Source organism: Anomaloglossus baeobatrachus, chromosome 5, assembly GCF_048569485.1.
Source record: "Anomaloglossus baeobatrachus isolate aAnoBae1 chromosome 5, aAnoBae1.hap1, whole genome shotgun sequence".
In the NCBI taxonomy this organism is placed as follows: Eukaryota; Metazoa; Chordata; class Amphibia; order Anura; family Aromobatidae; genus Anomaloglossus; species Anomaloglossus baeobatrachus.
Genome location: NC_134357.1, coordinates 532,812,826 through 532,838,105, shown reverse-complemented (window position 1 = coordinate 532,838,105; position 25,280 = coordinate 532,812,826). Strand labels below are relative to the sequence as shown.

The following is a 25,280-nucleotide window of genomic DNA, read 5'->3' as shown; positions in this document are numbered from 1 at the left end:
TTGAGAAATCTAAGGAGGGTATATATCAGAAATCACCAGCGACCGTACAGTGTAAAGTATTGCCAGCACAAAATACAAAGTACAATATGGCACAAGTGGGGGAGAGCCCTTGAGGGCTGCTTACCGCCCGCTGAAAAGCGGGTGTGAGGTCGTAGAATCCCTTGTCTGGGTCTCCCAGCCTCCCCTCTGCAGCTCAGCGTGCAGGCAGGAATGGCTGCCGGCGTCCTGTGAAGAGGGGCGGACCGTGGGCGTGCCACAAACAAAAGTGCGGGAAACTGCGTCCCACTGTGCCTAGTGTAAGGGCTGGAGTATGTAAAACAGACTCCAGCTCTTAGCGCTGCTGGTCTGTACAGCGTCCCGCCCTCCTCCTGACTGGCAGGTCTGGGGGCGGGAACGATACGAACTAGGCCGCAAAAGCCGGGGGCTGTAGTAATCTAGCGCGGCCGTCATATATGCACGGCCAGCGCGGAAGTCCCCGGCGCACCACAAATCCCAGCCGCGACGCAGTAAACACTGACCCCCGCGGCCGGATCGGCCGATCGTACTAAGTCTCCTCACTCAGCAGAGCTGTAGTGAGTAACGGCACAAGCGCAGCAGCGCTGTTTACCCCGGCGCACTAACACACCCAGCAATGCTGCAGTGTGCGTGCGGTAAGCACGGGGACACGGAGTACCTTAATGACGCAGGGTCCTGTCCCTGAGGAAACTCCGCTCCGTATCCAGCAGGTCCTCCAGGGGCTGTGGATGGAGCACGGTCTCAGTGCACGGAGACCGGTAAAGTCCCACTTCACCCAGAGCCCTAATGGGGATGGGGAAGGAATCAGCATGTGGGCTCCAGCCTCCGTACCCGCAATGGGTACCTCAACCTTAACAAACACCGCCGACCGCAAGTGGGGTGAGAAGGGAGCATGCTGGGGGCCCCCGTATGGGCCCTCTTTTCTTCCATCCGACATAGTCAGCAGCTGCTGCTGACTAAACAGTGGAGCTATGCGTGGATGTCTGACCTCCTTCGCACAAAGCATAAAACTGAGGAGCCCGTGATCCCACGGGGGGGTGTATAGCCAGAAGGGGAGGGGCCTTACACTTTTAAGTGTAATACTTTGTGTGGCCTCCGGAGGCAGTAGCTATACACCCAATTGTCTGGGTCTCCCAATTAGGAGCGACAAAGAAAGTGGTGTTTGAAGAGAATAGTACAGTGCTGATCACAATTTGAAAAACACCCATCGGACCGGACCGTGCAATTTACAAACAGCGCGGGAGAAGTATAATACTCTTTCTCTGAGGTGTGATTCTCTAAGATGTCAGCACATTCTCAATTTGAATATTTCCCAGAGGGGCGTGGCAGCTATAAGTCCCCTTACTGGCAGCCAGACTGGCTTGCAAAGTCTCCTTAAGGAGAATAGTGTTCCCCCGTGGTCCCCACATAGCTTTCTCATGAGCCAGATCAGACACCCCCATACTTTGCACTGACGAGGGGCAAGCACCCCGAAACACCGTGTCTGCAAATTGGAATTCTGATCTGGCTTATATATCCTGAGTCATTTTGCAAAGGATTGTTAAAAATCCACTTGTGACTTTTAGGATCGCTACTTCCAATAGGTGGTGCTGCACTAGAGTTTGTCTCCTTTACTGGAGAGACAATTTGAATATTTCCCAGAAAGACATGGCAGCTATAAGTCCCCTTACTGGCAGCCAGACTGGCTTGCAAAGTCTCCTTAAGGAGAATAGTGTTCCCCTGTGGCCAGCACATTCTACATAATTGTCATTTGGCTTTGTAATTTAGAGATCTGGGAAGGTAAGGGTCAGCATTTTATAATCCCAGAGAGTAGGGTGCGTTCTCCGGGCTATAAGCTCTAAAAGGAACAAATCTCACTCCAACAGAAGGACTTCCAATGCCCAAAGTAATGCATTAAGTTTTGGCTTAGCAGAAGATTGAGGACCACTTGATTGTGATATGGCCGGACTAGACCACAGATAAACCAAACCAGACACTGACGGTGATTGAGAAGAATCTGTGACTTCTCTGCATTTGGGTGTTACTACTCACCTGGGTTGTCATATGTAGGAACCTCCTCTTTACACCACTCATCACCCCTCACATATGTCTCTGTAGTATTAATATGGGTCAGATCTTCACCCTGAAACAAATATTGTAATAGTCACAGATGGAGAAGTCACATCTATGATCAGCTCTAATCCTGCCATCTCCACCGTTCTCATTACACAAGTATAACACATATAATACTGGAGGATAAAACAAGACTGAGCACAAGACCTTCACAGCCGTCTACACATCATAGGGAGATTTCATGACACCTTCTCCCCATCTACCTGATGATCCTGAGGAACATTGGGATTTTCTTGTGTACAGTCCTGTGGAAGAAGAGGACAGGGACATCTCTCTGGTGTTGTCCTCTCACTGGATAGAACTGGAGGAAACACATAAAGGGACTGAATTAATCCTTTACATACAGATAATTATAGCCGCGTGTATTTAGTCCCGTCTATTACCTGGTGATGTGAGGGGCTGGGGAATCTCCATTATGAAGTCCTTGTACAGATCTTTGTGTTCTTCTAAATACTCCCACTCCTCCATGGAGAAATAGATGGTGATATCCTGACACCTTATAGGAATCTCAAACACACAATGATACCGTCATCCCCCGATCCTTCATAGCATTACTGTATAATGTCCCAACATTCCCAGCAGTGTCACCTCTCCAGTCAGCAGCTCAATCATCTTGTAGGTGAGTTCTAGGATCTTCTGATCATTGATGTCCTCATGTATCAGGCGGTGAGATGGAGGTCCTGTGATTGGGCTCAGGGTTCTTCCCCATCCCTCAGACACAGGGGCCTGACAGCGATCACTAGAGGTCTTCTTCACTACTGTGTAACCCTGGTTATGGAGAGACACAGTAATAAATCTCACTACAGACATTTCCAGAGTCCTCACCTCTCCAGTTCTGTCCATCTGTTATTCCCATAGATAAGAATGATGTAATGTGACATCATCAGAATCTCTCACCTCTCCAGTAAGCCGGAAGAGGATCTCTAGGGTGAGGTGTAATATCCTCTCCACCATCTTGTCCCTGTCCCTATCCATCCTTCATGGGTCAATCAGGAGAATTCTCTTATATAAAAGATTTCCACTGACAGGATCCGATAATGTAGAGACCTGAATGGGAAGATGAGAAAATCTAACATTATAATCAATACAATGTAACTGGAGATAAGGAGAGAAACATATGAGGAGATAAAAAGTGTAGATGTTGTATTCTTAGATCGTATAAGCTGGAACATTAATTGATTTGCTGACACTCAGCTTGTCCCATTTACTCTCTATTGTTAGTCACTGTTTCGGCTACTGATTGGCCGTAGGGATCCCATGTTCATCGAGACTGACCAGAAAATACAGAAACTGGTAGGGACCCAAGTAGTGGAGGCACAGGACTTGTGGGGGGGATCACTAATGTGTTACTATTTTTCTTCTTTACATCTACTAATACATAGATATTTTAGGTCACACATGCAACAATTTAAAGGAAACCTGTCACTAGGTTTTTCCCATAAAAACTGAGGCCGACATCTGTAAACCCTTATATGTTTCCTTTAACCCCTTCACGACCGGCCGATTTTTCGCTTTCCGTTTTTTTTTTTCGCCATTCTTTTTCTGAGACGTAACTTTTTTATTTTTCAGTCAATATGGTCATGTGAGGGCTCATTTTTTGCGTAACGAGCTGTTCTTTTAAATGAAACCATCAGTTTTACCATATAGTGTACTGGAAAACGGCAAAAAAATTCCAAATGCAGAAAAATTGCAAAAAAAGTGTGATAGCACTATGGTTTTTGAGATATTTTATTCACTGTGTTCACTATATAGTAAAAGTGATGTGTGGGTGTGATTCCTCAGGTCAGTGCGAGTTCGTAGACACCAAACATGTATAGGTTTACTTTTATATAAGAGGTTAAAAAAAAAATCGGAAGTTTGTCCGAAAAAAGTGGCGTACGTTTTACGCCATATTCCGTGACCCGTAGCGTTCTCATTTTTCGGGATCTATGGCTCAGTGATGGCTTATGTTTTGCGTCTCGAGCTGACATTTTTAACGGTACCATTTTTGCGCAGATGCTACGTTTTGATCGCCTCTTATTGCATTTTGCGCAACAGTTGTGGCGACAAAAAAAGTAATTTTGACGTTTGGAATTTTTTTGCCGTTACGCCGTATACTGACCAGATTAATTGATTTTATATTTTGATAGATCGGGCGTTTCTGAACGCGGCGATACCAAAAGTGTGTATATTTTTTATTTTTTTAACCCTTTTCAATGGGGCGAATGGGGGGTGATTTGAACTTTTAGGTTTTTTTGTTTTTTTTTAATTTTTTTTAAAAAAAAATTACACTTTTTTTTTTTTATTTTACTAGTCCCCCTAGGGGGTTATTGCGATCAGCAATCCGATCGCTCTGCAGTATCTGCTGATCACAGCTACACAGCTGTAAACAGCAGATACGCTCTCTTTCTCTTTTGCTGTGCCGCCGGCACAGCGAAAGTGAGAGCAAGTCATGTGTAGTACAGGAGTCATCACATGACCCTGTGCTACCATGACAACTATCGGAAGTCACGTGATCACGTTACGTGACTTCCGGTATTGGGCGGTAGGTAAAAGTTTACCGCGATCGCGCTTATAATGGCGCTGTCAGGTATTGAAAGCGCCATTTAAGGTGTTAATCGGCACGAGCAGATAACGATTCTGCTCGTGCCTAGCAGGCACACATCTCAGCTGTGAAAATCAGCTGAGATGTGCGCCGATCGCGGCATGCTGCCGCCGGAGGACCGCGGGCAGTAACATTATGACATTTAGGACGTAATTTTACTGCCCGCGGTCGTTAAGGGGTTAATCAATAAGTGTCAAAATAAGTATTTAGTGTCACCCATAGAAAACATGTATATAAGAAGAGTAAAGGCCCCGTTACACACAACGACATCGCTATCGAGATGTCGTTGGGGGTCACGGAATTTGTGATTCACATCCGGCGTCGTTAGCGACGTTGTTGCGTGTGACACGTACGAGCGACCGCTAACAATGCAAAATACTCACCAAATCGTTGATTGTTGACACGTCGTCCATTTCCAAAATATCGTTGCTGGACGCAGGTTGTTCGTCGTTCCTGAGGCAGCACACATCGCTACGTGTGACAACCCGGGAACGACGAACAACTCCGTACCTGCGTCCTCCAGCAACGAGGTGGGCGTGACTTTCATGTGATTGCTCTCCGCCCCTCCGCTTCGATTGGATGCCTGCCGTGTGACGTCGCTGTGACGCCACACAAACCGCCCCCCTTAGAAAAGAGGCTGTTCTCTGGCTACAGCAACGTCGCTAGGAAGGTAAGTACGTGTGACGGGTACTAGCGATTTTGTACGCCACGGGCAGCGATTTGCCCGTGATGCACAAACGACGGGGGCGGATGCTTTCACGAGCGACATCACTAGCAATGTCGCGGCGTGTAAAGCCCCCTTTAGCCTGCCCACCAATGTATTCAGATATATGTAGCAAAGATCATTACATCTCATACAGTACATGTGGACTGCTTCCCTCGCCTACCGTCTTTGCTAGCATCTGTGATTGGTTGTAATCAGACTGTAGGTGTCTCGGATTGGCTACCCTAACAGTAGCTGTCTGTATGCTCTAATGGAGTGTAAAAATAAATAATTAAATAAAAAATAAGTCGCAGGGTCTCCTGCATATAGATACCCAGCACAGATAAAGCAGATGGCTACAGGCTGCAGCTCCCAGCCGTGTGTGTTATCCTGGCTGTGTATAAAAATAAGAGGGACCCCATGCAGCTTTTTTTTAATTATTGAGATAAAAATGTATATATATTTTTTTTTTTTTAAAAAAAAAGCGTGAGGCCCCAAATTCTGATGCCCAGCCATATAAAGACTACAGCTGGGGGCTGGTATTTTCAGGCTGGGGAGGCCCATGGTTATAGGCCCCCCAGCCTGAAAATACCAGCCAGCAGCGTCCCAGAATTGTTGTATTAATTAGATGCGACAATCTCGGCGCTTTACCTGGCTCATAGCTGCCACTAAGCCATAGATTAGTAGGGATCTTTAATGAAACCCCCCCATTACTAATCCTGTAAGTAACAAGAAATAAACACAAAACAGAGAAAAATCATTTAATTAAAAAAACCTCTTTTTCTAATTTATTAACCCAAAAACACCCAGGTTGAAAGTAATTCCCTACTACTACACACTGAAGTTGCAGCACACAGGCACATTAGAAAACATGACTGCCCGCTGTGGCTTCAGGCACAGACTGACTGAACTGAAGCTGTGAGCAGTGATGGTCAAGGTAAGGAAGGCGGAAAAACTACCACCTTTGAACAAGAAACATAAGATAAAACGTCAAGACTGGGCCAAGAAATATCTTAAGACTGATTTTTCAAAGGTTTTATGGACTGATGAAATGAGAGTGACTCTTGATGGGCCAGATGGATGGGCCAGAGGCTGTATCAGTAAAGGGCAGAGAGCTCCACTCTGACTCAGACACCAGCAAGGTGGAGGTGGGGTACTGGTATGGGCTGGTATCATCAAAGATGAACCTGTGGGACCTTTTCAAGTTGAGGATGGAGTGAAGTTCAACTCCCAGACCTACTGCCAGTTTGTGGAAGACAACTTCTTCAAGCAGTGGTACAGGAAGAAGTCAGTATTGTTCAAGAAAAACATGATTTTCATGCAGGACAATGCTCCATCACATGAATCCAACTACTCCACACCGTGGCTGGCCAGTAAAGGTCTAAAAGATGAAAAAATAATGACATGGCCCCCTTGTTCACCTGATCTGAACCCCATAGAGAACCTGTGGTCCCTCATAAAATATGAGATCTACAGGGAGGGAAAACAGTACACCTCTCGGAACAGTGTCTGGGAGGCTGTGGTGGCTGCTGTACGCATTGTTAATCGTAAACAGATAAAGCAACTGACAGAATCTATGGATGGTCGGCTGTTGAGTGTCATCATAAAGAAAGGTGGCTATATTGGTCACTAATTTTTGGGGGTATTGTTTTTGCATGTCAGAAATGTTTATTTCTCAATTTTGTGCAGTTATATTGGCTTACCTGGTGAAAATAAACAAGTGAGATGGGAATATATTTGTTTTTATTAAGTTGCCTAATAATTCTGCACAGTAATAGTTACCTGCACAAACAGACATCCTCCTAAGATAGCCAAATCTAAAAAAAAAGCACTCCAACTTCCAAAAATATTAAGCTTTGAAATTTATGAGTCTTTTGGGTTGATTGAGAACATAGTTGTTGATCAATAATAAAAAAAATCCTCTAAAATACAACTTGCCTAATAATTCTGCACATGGTGTATTGTGAATACCTCAATATTCGTATGAGTAACGAATGGTGGCGAGTATATTCGCTCATCACTAGTGGCAACACTAGACTGTTTGGTCATGACCTACAATAACATTATACTGATACAAGCACCGAGTAACTAGTGTTGTCTTTCTACTACGATCTAGTGTATACTGTATTTGTTAACAAGTCCTTTGTTTATCCCCTCCAGAGAGGCTTTTTCTTTTAAAGGGAACATTTCATCAGGTTTTTTCCTTATAAGCTGCAGCCAACACCAGTGAGCCCTTGTATACAGCATTACAAAATGCTGTATATAAGTGCTCAGGCCGCTCTGTAGAATGTGAAAAAACCCTTTTATTATATACACCTATGGGGCGGTCCAATAGGTGTCGCTGCTCTCGGTCCGATGAGTTCTCCATCTTATGAGATTGCCATCCTCCTTCCCAAGTTCCCAGTCACATGTGCATGATACGGCCTGTGTCAATCACCCAGAGGCCTCCATTGCGCTCCTGCGCACGTGCACTTTGATCTGCCTGGCTGAGGACAGATCAGAGTTCTGTAGTGCGCATGCTCAGGCGATCTTTGACCTTTCCTCGCACCTGCGCATTACAGTACTTTGCTCATGCGCACTTTAATCTTTGCGGCAGATTAATGTGCGCATGTGCAATGGTGGCATCATGAAATAAAGGCTGGGAAAAAAGGACGGCAACCTACGCTTTCAGGGGACAGCTGGATGCACTTATCAGTCAGGACACCACCAGCAGCACTGAAGACTATTTTGCGAGAACGCTGGCTGCTGGCCAAGACAAAACCTTCAAGGTGTAACTGGCGAGCTCAGGCCACTCTTCCATTTTTGAAGACCAAAATGCAAAAGCATCCAATTTCCCCACGATGACATCGATATTGACCTCTACATACTCCAGCACCTTCCTCTCCAGTCGTTCACTATGTGTCAGACTTATACTCTGTTCAGCTGTTGCACGGCATGGTCTAAAAAATGTGTGCCACAACTCACAGAAATTGCTGCTGCAACTTAAACTGCTGCTGTTACTACAATGATAACTCGATTCGATGACAGACTGGACCTTAGAGATATTGGTCCACCTTCTACATTCTCTTCTGCTTCCGCCTCTTCCTCTGGGACTATCACCTCCTCCTGCAGATTATTCATTGTTTGCTCCAGCAGGTAGATGACCGGAATAGTGATGCTGATGATGGCATCATTATCGCTAACCATCTTAGTAGCCATTTCAAGCACGATTTGTCCCATGACCTCACCACATTGTCACAGGCTATGCAATATGACACACTGCACAAGAGCTCTTCGCTGCTGCCATAGTCGCTGAAACATGTGCAGAGTGGAGTTCCAGGGTGACGGCACGTCGCATATCAACCGGTTAACCGGTAGTCCGAAAGGCCTCTATAGCGATGCAAGCTGATTAGCCACGACGTGTGAATGGCGCAAGTGAGTACACCGCTATCATGCCTTCTACAGGAATGTATCCAGGCGGGGATAATGGCATAGAAATTACTACAATCAGGTTGATGACATGAGCCATACGTTTGGGAGGTTGCCCCGGTGTAGGGCCACCACCAGGTTTGCACCGTTATCGCACATGGCCTTTCTTGGCTCCAAGTTCAGTGGAGACAGCCATTGCTCAAACTCGGCCTGGATAGCTTTCCACAACTCTTCAGCTGTGTGACTGCGTTCTCCAATGCATTTTAATTTCAACACTGTCTGATTGTGGTGAGTCCTGGCTGCGCTGTACGGAGGTGAGGGGATTCTCTCTGCACTATTGGTATACGTGTTATATTAAGGCACTGTGTGCACACTGCGGTTTTATCATGGTTTTGCTCCATGTTTTGCTGCAGAAAATGTTCATAACCTTGCTGCAGTCCTTCCCCAGCAAAACCTATGGTAAAAAAAAATGTTGTGCACACACTGCGGATTTTGGGGGCAATAGTGCAGAGAGAATCCCCTCACGTCCGTACAGCGCATCCAAAACTCACCACAATCAGACAGTGTTGAAATTAAAATGCATTGGAGAACGCAGTCACACAGCTGAAGGGTTGTGGACAGCTATCCAGGCCGAGTTTGAGCAATGGCTGTTTCCACTGAACTTGGAGCCAAGAAAGGCCATGTGCGATAACGGTGCAAACCTGGTGGTGGCCCTGCTTTGTCCATTCCCAGAATAATGCATGGTGGTTGCGCATGTGCTGGTTAATGGTTCATGCATGTAGTAGTCAAATTATTGGAATTTCTGCTACTACTGAGTCGTTTTTTTTTACAAATTTGGCAGATAAGATAATTCGGGTCATCCTTTGCAGTCTCAAAAAAAAAAAGGCCCAGGCAAGGCAACACTTGCCTCCCACGCAGACTGCACACCCACCACCACTTCTGGCCACATCCAGATTTGTGGCTGAGGATGCAGTGCTTGTCGTGGCTACATCACTACATGTTTGTACCGGAAGCGGCAACGTAACCTCCTTGTCCTCTGCTGAGCTACTCAGCTGCGTGCCTCTGGGTTCACACCAAGTGGGATCTCCAACCTCATCATCATCCACTCTGTCATCCTCCTCCTCTTCCTGCCCTGACAGCACAATACAGTATGTGTGCGCCTCAGGTATCTGAGTTTCATCATCATTACCTCCACCTCTGGGGGTTAACGTATGGTGACAAGGGTCTGGATTCTGTTCTGACCCCGGATCAAACTGACAAATATTTTGGGCATCGGTGCAGACGCTTCACTCCTCTTGAGTCTGAAAATCTTTGGAGCAGACCTCTGATGCACATGGAATATAATGTGTGAAAAGCTCTGCAGACTCGCTCATCTGTGGTTCACCACAATCAGGTGGGTGGTTGAATGTGCTGTGACGAGAGAGAAACAAGGGTAATTGGAGTGCCACCTCTAAGGACTATACTGTGTGTGATGTTACGGTGGAGGAAGAGGAGGAGAGGCCATTTGATGCAGCGCTTGCCATCCACTGTAGCACATGCTCTTTTTGGCCCTCATCTACAAGTCGTAAAGCTGTGCAGCTGCCAAAAGAAAGGGAGTGGAGCAGCCGTCCAGTAACAGAAGTGATCAGTTGTCTTTGGCTGGGATGTGTTTGTGTTTCGTCAGTAGAGATTTCAGGAACCTTAGCACCTAACCCTCGAAGACCACACTGATTCCCCCTCCCACCATGACCGCGGGATTTCCCACTCATGTTTGATGTACTCTTTCCCGCTTTTAACCAGCTGTTTCACAACCATAGTCTCACACCTGTCAGTCACCTGTCACTAAATTACCAATCACTATTTAGGTGATTAAATGACAATTTTGAGCTGGAGCACAGACTTTGCAATATTTAGATAATTAAATAGCAATTTGTAATTGGAGCACAGAATGAACACTAGATGAGGAAATAGCAATTTTTAGCTCCAGCATAGAATGACCACTATTTAATATGAAATAGCAAAAAGTTTTTGTCCCTAAAGTTGTTTTTTATTGCTGCACTTCATTTGACATTGTGTTTGAGAGGAGTCTCACAAAGGACTTCACAGGAGGCTGGGGCTGCGCTCACTGCCCTCCTGCGCCATTGTCCCTCCTGGAACAAGACGTTATCAGGGGGCAGCTCTGCAGTTACTACAGTGTCTTGTGTCACCGCCCTCTGAAGATGTCCTCGATCCATAATGATAAACACTGCAGTTGAGGTCATTGCAGCGCCAGCACTTTTCTCCCATCTCCATTGCTGCATCTTCTAACTGCAAAGCAAAACGTCATCAGAGCGCAGAGATGGCAGCAATAAGTGACACTTGCACCGCTCAACAGCTTCTATCACCACTCTCCAACGAATGTGATCACTCAGAGTGCAGTGCTGATTTCACTCATTGCTTCTATCTCCGCCTCCTGACCACATATTCTTGCACATTTAGATTATGCGGCAGGGATAGAAGCAGAGAGCTAGCGCTGCACTCACTCTCCCACAGAGTCTGTCACCAAGGATACAGGACATCTTCAGATCCAAGAAATTGTATTGAGTAACCTCAGCCCTGCCCCCAGATAAAGTCATACACTCACTACAATCCACAGCAACAGTTTATTTCTGATGAAGGTCTATAGTCGGCCGAATCGTAAATGATTGGTCTGTCACCGACTGTTCCTGGTTATATATAAATTCACTATTTTGCAACGTATCCGCTGCAGTACTGGGATTTATTACTACTGCTGAGGACCTTCATTACTATCAGTGTCTCCATACAGCAGTGTCTGCTCATGAAGCAGAGGAAAAGGCACAAAGGCTATGTGCGCACTTACCGGATTTTGCCGCGGATTTTCCGCGGATTTGCTGCATGTTTCGCTGCAGAAAATGTTCATAACATCTCTGCAGTGAATCACCAGCAAATCCTATGGAGAAAAAAAATCCTGTGCGCACTAGGCGGAATTTGACAGCTGCATGTTTTGCTGCGGGAATCCCACAGCAAAAACAAGTGCATGTCACTTCTTTTCCGCACATCGCTGCAGGATTTCACTCCATTGACTCCAATGTTAATCATGAAATCCCGCAGGGAATAACGCAGGCAGCAAATTCTGTGCGGTTCACTGCGTTTTCCTGCGTTATTCCCTGCGGTATTTCGCGGTTTACCTCCGGTAATGTACATCGCCTGTCTGCGGTTTTGCAGGGAAGTGATGTCATTACAGGAAGAGGAAGCCGTGCAGAGAGTAAACACACACAGATCACAGACACAGACATCACAGACATAGAACACATAGACACAGACACACAGAACACACATAGAAAGAAAACGGAAATATAGAAAACAAAGAACGTGGGCTCCGCTGTATATTTACCGTCCAGCCGAGGTAAGCACACAGCGGCGGCCCGGTATTCTCAGGCTGGGGAGGGAGAGGGCCAGGGTTAATGTCCCCCGCCTCACTCCCCCTCCGGCAGCCGAGAATATCAGCTGCAGCTGCCCCGGCACTGTCGCATGCATTATGCGGCAGCACCGGCGTGTCCCCGGCTCTTCCTGCCGCCGTGTAGCAGTGGCAGCAAGGTAATACAAGGGGTTAATGGTGGTGGGGGACCACCGCCATTAACTCCAGGCTTGATCATGGCAGCGTCTATGTGACAGCTGACATGATCAACCCGTAAGTAAAGTGAATAAAACACACAGAAAAATCCTTTATTTTAAATAAAACAAACAAGCCTCGTTCACCATTTTATTAACCCCTCCCGCACCAAAGCTCCGGCGTAATCCACAGCTCCGACGTCCTGCGCTGCTTACATCCAGCCGCGACTGTCACAGACACAGGCTGAATGAAAGCAGCAGAGGAAATTACCGGTCATTTCCCACGGCCGGTAATGTGAACTCACTGCCGACTGTGGGAAATGCAGCGATCTGTCATCTATCTGTCTATCTATCTATCCCTCTATCTATTCTTCTGTCTATCTACTATCTCAGAATTAAATGACTTTTTTTTTTTTCAATGTGCTTTATTGCATTGAATGCAATAAAGCACATCCCAACCCGCACGCGGCAAAACCGCGGCAATACCGCGAATAATACCGCGGTAAAACCGCAGCAAACCGCGGCAAACCGCATGTGGTTTTCGGGTGCGGTTTCCCGCGGTTTTTTACCGCGGGTGCGGTAATCTTTGAGAGCATGCGGAATTTTCACAAGAAAATTCCATTTCCCAGTGCACACAAGGCCAAAAGCTTCAGAGTCCAGGAAATTAACGACAGAACACCAACATAGTCACAGTGCTGAAGGGGTTAATACCCCCTGCGCCAGTAATGGGGAATCTCCACATACCTCCTCCTGCAGAGCCGCACACTAGATATATGGCTGCTCTGTGCTTCCAGGACCTGTGATGATGTCACATGGAGGGGAGGAGTCAGGGGTCACATGATCAGCTCCTCAGTGTATGCAGGACTCTGCTGTGCTGGGTGTCATGGTGCTGGGTTAGGGGAAGGTTATGTGTGGGGTCAGGAGGGGTTTACAGTGTGGATGTAGCAGAGCCGTGTGTGTACGAGGTGTACGGAGCGGAACCGTGTGTGTACGAGGTGTACGGAGCGGAACCGTGTGTGTACGAGGTGTACGGAGCGGAGCCGTGTGTGTACGAGGTGTGCGGAGCAGAGCTGTTTGTGTACGATGTGCTACAAGGGAGGACCTGGTCAATGACCTGAAGAGAGCTGAGACAACAGTCTCAAAGATAACAGTTGGTAATACACTACACTGTCATGAATTAAAATCCTACAGGGCATGCAAGGTCCTCCTGCTCACACCAGCACATGTCCAGGCCCGTTTGAAGTTCACCAATGACCATCTGGATGATCCAGAGGAGAAATTGGAGAAGGTCATGTGGACAGATGACACCAAAATAGAACTTTTTGGTATCAACTCCACTCACCATGTTTGGAGGAAGAAAAAAGATAAATATGAGCCCAAGAACACCGTCCAAACCGTGAAGCATGAAGGTGGAAACATCATAGTTTCGGGGTGCTTTTCTGCAAAGGGAAAAGGACGACTGCACCATATTGCAGGGAAGATGGATGAGGTCATGTATCGCAAGATTTTAGCCAACAACATTCTTGTCTCAGGAAGAGCATTCAAGATGGGTCGTGGCTGCATCTACCAGCATGACATTGACCCGAAACACACAGCCAGGGCAACTAAGGAGTGGCTCTGTAAGAAGCATTTGAAGGTCCTGGAGTGGCCTAGCCAGTCTCCAGACCTGAACCCAATAGAAAGTCTTTGGAGGGGCTGAAACTCAATGTTGTCCAGCGATAGCCCCGAAACCTGAAAGATCTAAAGAAGATCTGTATGTGTAGAATCCACGGGGGGCAAGGGTTAAATTACTTGTCGCCGGGCTGGTGATGTCGGGTCCGGGGATGTCACGGGGTGGCCCTTTCGTCCGGTTTTGTGGCCCCGAGGTGTACAATAAAAGAGAGGGTTGTAATGGATGATGGTGGAGATTGATGTCGTGATGCCACCTGCGGTATGCAGCCAGTGAATTAGCCGCCACTGCCGTCGCTGTCCTCTGGGGCAGATGGTAGTAGCAGCTAAGATGTTTCTGCTCCCCACAGGTGGAGCCGGCCCCGGGGAGGATGATGAGGGGAGTAGTAATGGCGGGCGCCGAAGCACGGGGCGGTGGCACCGGCAAGGACAGGTGGACACAGTCTCTGCGGGTTCAAGGTTTTCTTTACTTACAGTCCTGGTTTTACCTGGAAGATGCCGGTCACCACCTTGATGGGCCCCAGCCAATCCCATGCAATTCGAGGTCACCGCTGGTGTTCCCACTGTGAGTCCTTTCTGGTCAGAGTGTAACGCCTGCCTGGATCAACAGACTCAGATGGGATGTAATGGACAGGCTAGAGGGAAGCCACTCACCAAGCAGGACCCCCAGAACCCTTAAACCCTTTTAACCTCTATATAGGGTTTTGGAATTACACAGGGCCCTTGAGATCACTACCTGTGGAAGGCTGCAGTCCGATGAGACTAGTCGTCAGGCAGGGTCAAACCAGTAATAGCAGAACAGGGACAGAATCGGCAGGCAAGGACGTAATCAGAAAACGTAGCAGAGGTCAAATTCGGATCAGGCAGCGAGGTACAAAATCATCAGGCAGAAGGATAGTCAGAAAACATGCAGAAGTCAGCACAGGAATCACAAAACAGAATAGGGCGGATCAGGAGCCAGGAAATCAGAACTATCTCTGGCAGAGGTCAGCAGACAGGAGGGGAACTAAGAAGGGTGTGGTGTCTTCCCATTGGCTGTAGCGGAACGCTGGCAACTTCAGCTGGAAGACACTCGCCAACCAGTGTCAGCCAGTGGTACTGCAGATCCCAAGATAACCCAGCCCAGTGGATGATTGGAGCCTGCGCCCACCGGTGCCGCTGGCATAGACTCCTCTCCCATCACCAGCACCATCCACGGCAGGAACACGGCGTCGCCTGGCGATCGGAGCAGAAGTCGCTGGAGCGGACTCCTGTGGTAACGTAACACAGAGTCCTACCAATCCTGGTGTACGTGGAATATGGAAGGGTGTTTCCTGCATTCGCCGCAGACCCTGGAATCCCGTGTAGCTGTGGAGAACCCGGGCTGAGCTGTATGCTCCAAGCCATGGGTCCTATGGCGTTCCCAGAAGTGTGAGGTAAAAGGTTAGACCGAGGTCTCAGGTGAGTGTCTCACCCCAAGATGTGCCCGGGGCTAACTGACTATGTGTGAAGATGCTCCTTCCCTTTTCTCTAAGTGGTGCCCGCCCCCCAGGTGGCTGTCCCAGTGACCGGGAAAGTCCTATGCCTCGTGATGGCCACCCCCCTATCTACCCCAGGCCAACCCCTGGTGGGAAGGCACCTGAATGTTTGTGGTATGTGAATGTGAGAAACACTGGCGATTAACCTCTCCTTACCCGGGATGAGTACTACATCTTAAGGGAGATGCAGAACCCTGTGGCGACTGAAGCCCCAGGGGCGCCACATATGGAGGAGTGGGGTAAAATCCCTACTGCAGTTTGTGCAATCCTGGTCAAGAACTACAGGAAACATCTGACCTCTGTAATTGCAAACAGAACTTTCTACCAAATCTTAAGTTATGTTCTTCTATTGTATCAAAAACTTATTTTATGCAATAAAATGCAAATTAATTATTTAAAAATCATACAATTGGATTTTGGGGGGGGGGGGGATTCTGTCTGTCACAGTTGAAGTTATCTATGATAAAATTTACAGACCTCTCCACCCTTTGTAGATGGCAAAATCATCAGTGTATTAAATTCTTATTTTCCCTACTGTTTGTGCTAAAAAAAAAAAAAATCAGTGGAAACCATGGATTATAAATAATGAATTTCATAAATGAATAGTACTATCAAAGAAAAGAAACTCTGTAATATATTTTATCACGGAAATCAGCTTCTTTTTCCTTCAGTGACTGATCATTTTCCTCAATTCACAGGTAACATCTATCCTCAGTGCAGACAAATTTTCACATTACTGAGGGAGGAGATAACAACGCTGCTCATATACGACTGTGGAGAGTGGAGGAAGATGAAGGAGCCAGAGGCCGGCGCAGACAGGCTGCTGCAAGTGCACCTGAAAGTGGAGAAAGAGGCTCTGCTATAAGATGTCACCTGTGCTCTCCTCTGTAAGTGAAGAAGCAGAAGGCTGTGACACTAGATAAATTTGTATTTCACAAAGGTTTAAGGATAACGCAGGACTGGCACTCCGAAACCTGTGGCTCTATTACCATCCAACACAAAGCCACCACTTCAGGGGTTGGGGAGAGGAACTAGGAATGGGTGTAAGTGGGGACATCTAAAATGTATTAACTGCTTTGGAAAATGACACATTTAATGAAAAAAGGTGCAGAACAATTACTGTTCAGTTGATAACATACATTTTGGTCTCAAATAAAACTTAGGAGGAGGTGAAGACCTCACTTTATATACATCTGTGTGGAACAACCGCACCCTTCCTGAATTCTCACAACCAGGTGGGCTTGAAAATTGGATTTCATCAGATATTACAAGACTTAAGCTTACTTTACACGCTGCGATATCGGTACCGATATCACTAGTGAGCGAACCCGCCCCTGGGAAAATCGCTGCCCGTGGCGCACAACATCGCTTACACCCGTCACACTACTTACCTGCCTAGCGACGTCGCTGTGACAGGCGAACCGCCTCCTTTCTAAGGGGGTGGTTCGTTCAGCGTCATAGCGACGTCACTAAATGGCCGCCAAATAGCAGAGGAGGGGCGGAGATGAGCGGCCGTAATATCCCGCCCACCTCCTTCCTTCTCATTGCCGGCGGGACGCAGGTGCAGTGAGTTTATTAGTTTCTGCGGTGTCACATATAACGATGTGTGCTGCCGCAGGAACGACAAACAACCTCGCTACTCACCTGTCAACGATTTTTGGTGTTGGAGCGACCTCTCCAATACCAACGATTTTTACCTCTTTTGCGATCGTTTTAGGTCGCTCAGAGGTGTTACATGCTGCGATGTCACTAATGATGCCTGATGTGCATCACAAACATCGTGACCCCGTCGATATATCGTTAGCGATGTCGCAGCGTGTAAAGCACCCTTTTAGCTGTCTATTGTCCAATAATAGGTTCTGTTCACCTCAGCAATTACAGGAGGAATTTATCCTCCCTCATAGATGATTTTAGCATTATATTCAGGTCCAAAACCCTTTTAATAAATTAAATAGGATTAATAAAATCTAAAATGCGGTCAGACATGATGCTGAGCACAATATCTTATTCAGGGAGAATGTCTGGTGTGATTTTTATACTTTATAATATGCCACTATATAAATATGTGGAGAATTATCCTCTGTATGAGTAAAAGAGAAAGTGACATTGGGACCAGTCACTGATGATTAGCGGACAATCATACTTGAAGCCATCAGATCTATATCTATAAGAGAATTTTACAAACTTTCAGAACTATATATTATCCATTGGGAATATAGGACCCCTCTATTTCTCCACAAGGTCAGAATACATTCAGAGGCCAAAGCTCCGAAGTGTTTAGTGGAAGCTGCTGATCTATACACATGCTGTCGGATTATAAATACCGTACTTTTAGAGAAGGGGATTTATTCTAAAAGAAACACCAAAGCCAAAATAATTAAAATCTGGGCTCCGGGGCTGATACTTCGGGCCTCCAGCGTGTTAGTACGATAGCGGGTCCTTGCCCCTGGAGCTTCTCTACATGGTATAATGAGGCAAGCTTTTAAAGTGCAAAAATATAACAGATATTTATTATGACAACTGACAATTCATTGCAAAGATAAAAACATTTAAGAACAGAGACCTTAAATAATGACAATGTCCTATTGCCCCCCATATCCCAAAACACATGTAATGTTTGTGAACATAAACATGAAAGATGTAATACCTACATCAGGGCACAATGGACAAATGTACACATATACAATTCAATGTTAATGCCTAATTAGGCTAATAAATATTGCAAAGTGCCCAGATAGCTGTTTCAGGGAGTCATCACACTGGATGACAATGTCCTATTACCCCCCAAAAGCATCCCAAAACACATGTGATGTCTGTAAACATGAACATGAAGGATATGATGGCTATATCAGGGCACGATAGACAGATATGCACAAATGCTATTCAATGTTGATGCCTGATTAGGCTAGTAAATATCCCCTGAAGAAGATAAAGAAAATCGTCATTGAAACGTGCGTTGGGCTGGTATGAGGATGCTCTGAGACCCTTTGTTACCCATACGAGCTGGTCATCTTCGGCTCCATGTCCTCCTCCTCATCCATAGTTACCCGATGTTTACCTTAGTTACCAGCTCACACCGCTTAACTTAGCGTGTGCAGGGAGCAGGAGCCGGCACTGGCAGCGTGAGAGCTGCGGAAGCTGGTAACGAAGGTAAATATCGGGTAACCACCTTGGTTACCCGATGTTTACCTTAGTTACAGCTTACCGCAGGCTGTCAGACGCCGGCTCCTGCTCCCTGCACATTCAGGATTGTTGCTCTCTCGCTGTCACACACAGCGATGTGTGCTTATCAGCGGGAGAGCAACAATAAAAAAACGAACCAGGGCTGTGTGTAACGAGCAGCAATCTCACAGCAGGGACCAGATCGCTGCTCAGCGTCACACACAGCGAGATCGCTAATGAGGTCACTGCTGCATCACAAAAAACGTGACTCAGCAGCGATCTCGCTGTGTGTGAAGTACCCCTTAGGAGTAGCTCAAATACAGTTAGGTCCAGAAATATTTGGACAGTGACACAATTTTCGCGAGTTGGGCTCTGCATGCCACCACATTGGATTTGAAATGAAACCTCTACAACAGAATTCAAGTGCAGATTGTAACGTTTAATTTGAAGGTTTGAACAAAAATATCTGATAGAAATTGTAGGAATTGTACACATTTCTTTACAAACACTCCACATTTTAGGAGGTCAAAAGTAATTGGACAAATAAACCAAACCCAAAAAAAAATTTTTAGTTTCAATATTTTGTTGCGAATCCTTTGGAGGCAATCACTGCCTTAAGTCTGGAACCCATGGACATCACCAAACGCTGGGTTTCCTCATTCTTAATGCTTTGCCAGGCCTTTACAGCCGCAGCCTTCAGGTCTTGCTTGTTTGTGGGTCTTTCCGTCTTAAGTCTGGATTTGAGCAAGTGAAATGCATGCTCAATTGGGTTAAGATCTGGTGATTGACTTGGCCATTGCAGAATGTTCCACTTTTTTGCACTCATGAACTCCTGGGTAGCTTTGGCTGTATGCTTGGGGTCATTGTCCATCTGTACTATGAAGCGCCGTCCGATCAACTTTGCGGCATTTGGCTGAATCTGGGCTGAAAGTATATCCCGGTACACTTCAGAATTCATCCGGCTACTCTTGTCTGCTGTTATGTCATCAATAAACACAAGTGACCCAGTGCCATTGAAAGCCATGCATGCCCATGCCATCACGTTGCCTCCACCATGTTTTACAGAGGATGTGGTGTGTCTTGGATCATGTGCCGTTCCCTTTCTTCTCCAAACTTTTTTCTTCCCATCATTCTGGTACAGGTTGATCTTGGTCTCATCTGTCCATAGAATACTTTTCCAGAACTGAGCTGGCTTCATGAGGTGTTTTTCAGCAAATTTAACTCTGGCCTGTCTATTTTTGGAATTGATGAATGGTTTGCATCTAGATGTGAACCCTTTGTATTTACTTTCATGGAGTCTTCTCTTTACTGTTGACTTAGAGACAGATACACCTACTTCACTGAGAGTGTTCTGGACTTCAGTTTATGTTGTGAACGGGTTCTTCTTCACCAAAGAAAGTATGCGGCGATCATCCACCACTGTTGTCATCCGTGGACGCCCAGGCCTTTTTGAGTTCCCAAGCTCACCAGTCAATTCCTTTTTTCTCAGAATGTACCCGACTGTTGATTTTGCTACTCCAAGCATGTCTGCTATCTCTCTGATGGATTTTTTCTTTTTTTTCAGCCTCAGGATGTTCTGCTTCACCTCAATTGAGAGTTCCTTAGACCGCATGTTGTCTGGTCACAGCAACAGCTTCCAAATGCAAAACCACACACCTGTAATCAACCCCAGACCTTTTAACTACTTCATTGATTACAGGTTAACGAGGGAGACGCCTTCAGAGTTAATTGCAGCCCTTAGAGTCCCTTGTCCAATTACTTTTGGTCCCTTGAAAAAGAGGAGGCTATGTATTACAGAGCTATGATTCCTAAACCCTTTCTCCGATTTGGATGTGAAAACTCTCATATTGCAGCTGGGAATGTGCACTTTCAGCCCATATTATATATATATAATTGTATTTCTGAACATGTTTTTGTAAACAGCTAAAATAACAAAACTGGTGTCACTGTCCAAATATTTCTGGACCTAACTGTAAATCTTCACTATTTATCTCCTATCTCCCTTGTGAGCAGCGCCCTTTATACCGTGGCTTTTTTTTCTTCTTCTTTGAATACCTTATCTCTCCTTTGGGAGTCCACGGGGTGCCACAGCTCCAGCCTTAGGAGATCTAATTACATTGACTTAAAGGGGTGGTTCACCCATATTTGTTATTGTCTAGATCGATATTATATTGAGAAACAATGTTTCTGTCAAATATCTTGTGTTGTCAATAGTGCCTGTGAGAGGCGCTATTGCAGACGGCTGCTCCCCGTACAGTGACGTACCCGTCCAATGCTGCCTCGTCACATCCGTGCAGCTGGCTACAGTCTTCCAGACTCTGAGCTGTGAGCGGTGTTTCACTGCTGTCACAGCCCATTTGCTCCCCCCTCCTCCTCCCTCCTAGCACAGCACGGCGCGTCTCCTGCTCCCCCCTCCCTCCTCGCAGAACGCTGCAAGCAAGAGACGTGCTGTGAGGGAGGAGGGAGGAGGAGCAGGGAGCAGATGGGCTCAGAATGCAGCCGGCTGCACAGATGTGACGAGGCAGCATTGGACGGGTACGTCACTGGACGGTGAGCAGCGGTCTGCAATAGCGCCTCTCACAGGCAGTATTGACAACACAAGGTATTTGAGAGAAACATTGTTTCTCAATATAATATCGATCTAGACAATAAAAAATATGGGTGAACCACCCATTTAAACATCAGATTAGCCTGGATCTGTGGGAACGGAATTCCTCTTATCTGATCCAGGAGTGAGACGCTGACCCAAACAGGAGGATTGCAGGAGCTCTGAGCACCAGCAGCAGTGAAATCTAAGGCTGCTGTGTGATCATCCTCAGCAGGATCTGTGTCGGCCAGCCAAGGGGTAACCTGGATCTCTCTGTCAGTGCTAACAGACAGTGTTGTACCTGTAGTACAACACTCATAGGTGAGTGGAATTGTTTCATTATTCACCACATAAAGTTTACTCTAAAGGGGGCTTTACACGCTGCGACATCGCTAATGCGGAGTCGTTGGGGTCACGGAATTTGTGACGCACATCTGGCCGCATTAGCGATGCCGTTGCGTGTGACACCGATAAGCGATTTTGCATCGTTGCAAAAACGTGCAAAATCGCTAATCGGCGACATGGGGGTCCATTCTTAAAAATCGTTACTGCAGCAGTAACGAAGTTGTTCCTCGTTCATGCGGCAGCACACATCGCTGCGTGTGACGCCGCAGCTCCCCTTACCTGCCTCCCGGCTGCTATGCAGAAGGAAGGAGGTGGGCGGGATGTTACGTCCCGCTCATCTCCGCCCCTCCGCTGCTATTGGGCGGCGGTTCAGTGACGTTTCAGTGACGTCGCTGTGACGCCGCACGGACCGCCCCCTTAGAAAGGAGGCGGTTCGCCGGTCACAGCGACGTCGCCGGACAGGTAAGTATGTGTGACGGCTCTGGGCGATGTTGTGCGGCACGGGCAGCGATATGCCCGTGTCGCGCAACAGATGGGGCGGGTACCCACACTAGCGATATCGGGACCGATATCGCAGTGTGTAAAGTAGCCTTTACACACAGGAGCGCCCTCTTCTCTCTTTTTTTCTTTCTGTGTAATATATGTGATGTTGCTGTAGCCCTAATATTTCTGTACGAGAGGCCTCTGTAGAGATAATCTTACTCCAGCATTTTGGATTGGGAAAAGGGAGAGAAGAGACATTTTATTATTATTTTTGATAAACAAAAATCAATTAGATATTTTATATTACAATCTTTTCTTACCCCAGAAATGTTACTCCGCTCCCTAACAGTACAATTTTTGGTGAGGCGCACACCACTAATAAGATGTGCCAAATGAATTAAGTGGCATTTCAATTAATTTGGCACATCGGTGTATGAAACATCAGTCTTAATGAATCACGCCTAAAGGCCACTTTACACACTGCGATGTCGCTAGCGATCGCACCCGCCCCCGTCGATTGTGCGTCACGGGTAAATCGCTGCCCGTGGCGAACAATATCGCTAGGACGCGTGAAACGGACTTACCTTCCTAGCAACGTCGATGTGGGCGGTGAACAACCTCTTTTTTAAGGGGGCGGTTCATGCGGCGTCATAGCAACGTCAATCAGCGGGCCACCAATAGAAGCGGAGGGGTGGAGAGCAGCCGCATTCACATCACTCCCACTTCGTTGCTGGAGGACGCTGGAACGCTGTTGTTCGTCGTTCCCGGGTTGTCACACGTAGCGATGTGTGCTGCCTCAGGAACGACGAACAACCTGCATCCAGCACGAGCAACGATATTTTGAAAATGAACGTGTCAACGATGAACGATTTGGTGAGTATTTCTGATCGTTAGTGGTCTCTCGTAGGTGTCACACGCAACGACGTCGCTAACAAGGCCGGATGTGCGTCATGAATTCTGTGACCCCAACGATATCTCGTTAGCGATGTCGTTGCATGTAAAGCGGCCTTTAAACTTGTTTTATCAAAATCCAAGGTGTAGAATTTTGTAACTGTTCATTGTACATAAGATTTATTTAATACCAGAGATTTTGTCAAAGATAAATAATATAACGGACCTTGAGTGTCCTAAGTGTCAGATTAAGCCATCATATGTTACTGTTATACTAAAAACTGTACATTTTGGGGAGCTCAGGTTATTAAGACAATTAAATATTTAAAATCAAAGTCCCCTTAGACCCAATAATATGTCTATTCGGGTGAAGAGAAGTTTCCAATGATTGTGAAAAACCTCCTATACTTAGCATGGAAATGGATTTATGAAAATGGATCACATCAGTTGTTTTTATAAAGAAGAAATTAATCATAGCTGTAAATAGTAACTTGTAACATGAACATCTTTATTATTGTAATATACAGAAACTAAGAAGGTTTATTCAGAAAGATTGTAAATTTAAAGAAACTGTAATGACTGAGATTGGGAGTTAGAAAAATAGGAGGAGGAAACGTTGCGTATTTTATTTTACAAGGAGTGAGGCGGAGGTTACCATAGTCCTATCCATATAGTGAATGTGATGTATTTAATGCTAATGTTGTATTGCTTTTCAGATAACATATTTATTATCATTACTTTGTCTCAGTTATAGGTTTTCTTGTACAGTTTGTAAATATATATGATTTCTCCCCTGTGTGAATTCTCTGATGGACAACTAAATCTGATAAAAACATTTCCCACATTATAAACATGAATATGACTTCTCTCCTGTGTGAGTTCTCTGGTGTCTAACAAGACCTGATCTATCAACAAAACATTTCCCACATTTTGAACATGAAAAAGGTTTCTCCCCTGTATGAATTCTCTGGTGTGTTACAAGAATTGATTTCTCTGCAAAACATCTTCCACATTCTGAACATGAAAATGGCTTCTCCCCTGTGTGCGTTCTCTCATGGACAACTAAACCTGATTTTTGATTAAAACATTTTCCACAATATGAACATGAATATGGCTTCTCTCCTGTATGAGTTCTCTGGTGTTTAGCAAAATTTGATTTCCTAGCAAAACATTTCCCACATTCTGAGCATAAATAAGGTTTTTCCCCTGTGTGAGTTCTCTGATGGAAAACAAATGCTGATTTCTGATAAAAGTATTTCTCACATTCTGAACATGAAAAAGGTTTCTCCTCTGTGTGTGTTCTCTGATGGCTAACTAAACCCGATTTCTGATAAAAACACTTCTCACATTTTGAACATGAAAAAGGTTTCTCCCCTGTATGAGTTCTTTGATGGATAACTAAATCTGATTTCTGATTGAAACATTTTCCACATTCTGAACAAAAAAATGGCTTCTCTCCTGAGTGAATTTTTTGGTGTCTAAGAAGATGTGATTTATCTGTAAAACATTTCCCACATTCTGAACATGAAAAAGGTTTCTCACCTGTGTGAGTTCTCTCATGTTTAACAAGATATGATTTTCTTCCAAAACATTTCCCACATTCTAAACATGAATATGGTTTCTCCCCTGTGTGAATTCTCTCATGTGTAACAAGCCCTGATTTGCGGTGAAAATATTTTCCACACTGTACACAACCAAATCTTCTCTTCTTTGTGTGATTTGTTTTAGGAGTAACAAAAGACATTTTGAGGGACAAACATTTTCTATATTCCGCACTTGAAAATGGCTTCTTTGCTATAAGAGCAGTTTGATTTTTAATGCCTCTTTTGAGACTTTTCTGTATCTTAACAGTCTGTACTGGATCAAAAGATAGGACCTGTTTAATAGGATCAGCTGATAGATTTTTGCTGTGAAGGGATGATCGGATATCTGGAGAAATAGCATTCACTTCAGTTATGTCTTGTGTTTTCGCAAGGTCATCTGATTTCAAACTTGCAGATGATCGCCTGGTGCAGTTTGCTGCTAAGAACAAAAAATATTTTTTAATGAAATATTTGTAAACCGTATTTGCATATAATTTTTAAAATATCCCTAAAAATTACAAGTTATGTAGAAAAATTCAAGCATGACAGTGTAACAATAGACCTTGGAGCAGGAACGTGTAGTGAATGATGTTCGTAATTACACGTTGGAATTTTTTTTTCCAATATTCAG

At 45.7% G+C, this 25,280-nt stretch overlaps 1 protein-coding gene across 1 annotated transcript in view; it reads right to left on the bottom strand.

Annotated features, from left to right (window-relative positions):
* The window catches only part of LOC142312918 (uncharacterized), a 268,596-nt gene that overhangs the window by 118,814 nt on the left and 124,502 nt on the right, over window positions 1–25,280 (bottom strand). The window contains 5 exon segments of the mRNA XM_075351907.1: window positions 2,047–2,137; window positions 2,331–2,428; window positions 2,511–2,623; window positions 15,896–15,959; window positions 23,901–24,722. Of these exon segments, the coding sequence (XP_075208022.1) occupies window positions 2,047–2,137; window positions 2,331–2,428; window positions 2,511–2,623; window positions 15,896–15,959; window positions 23,901–24,722 (1,188 nt within the window).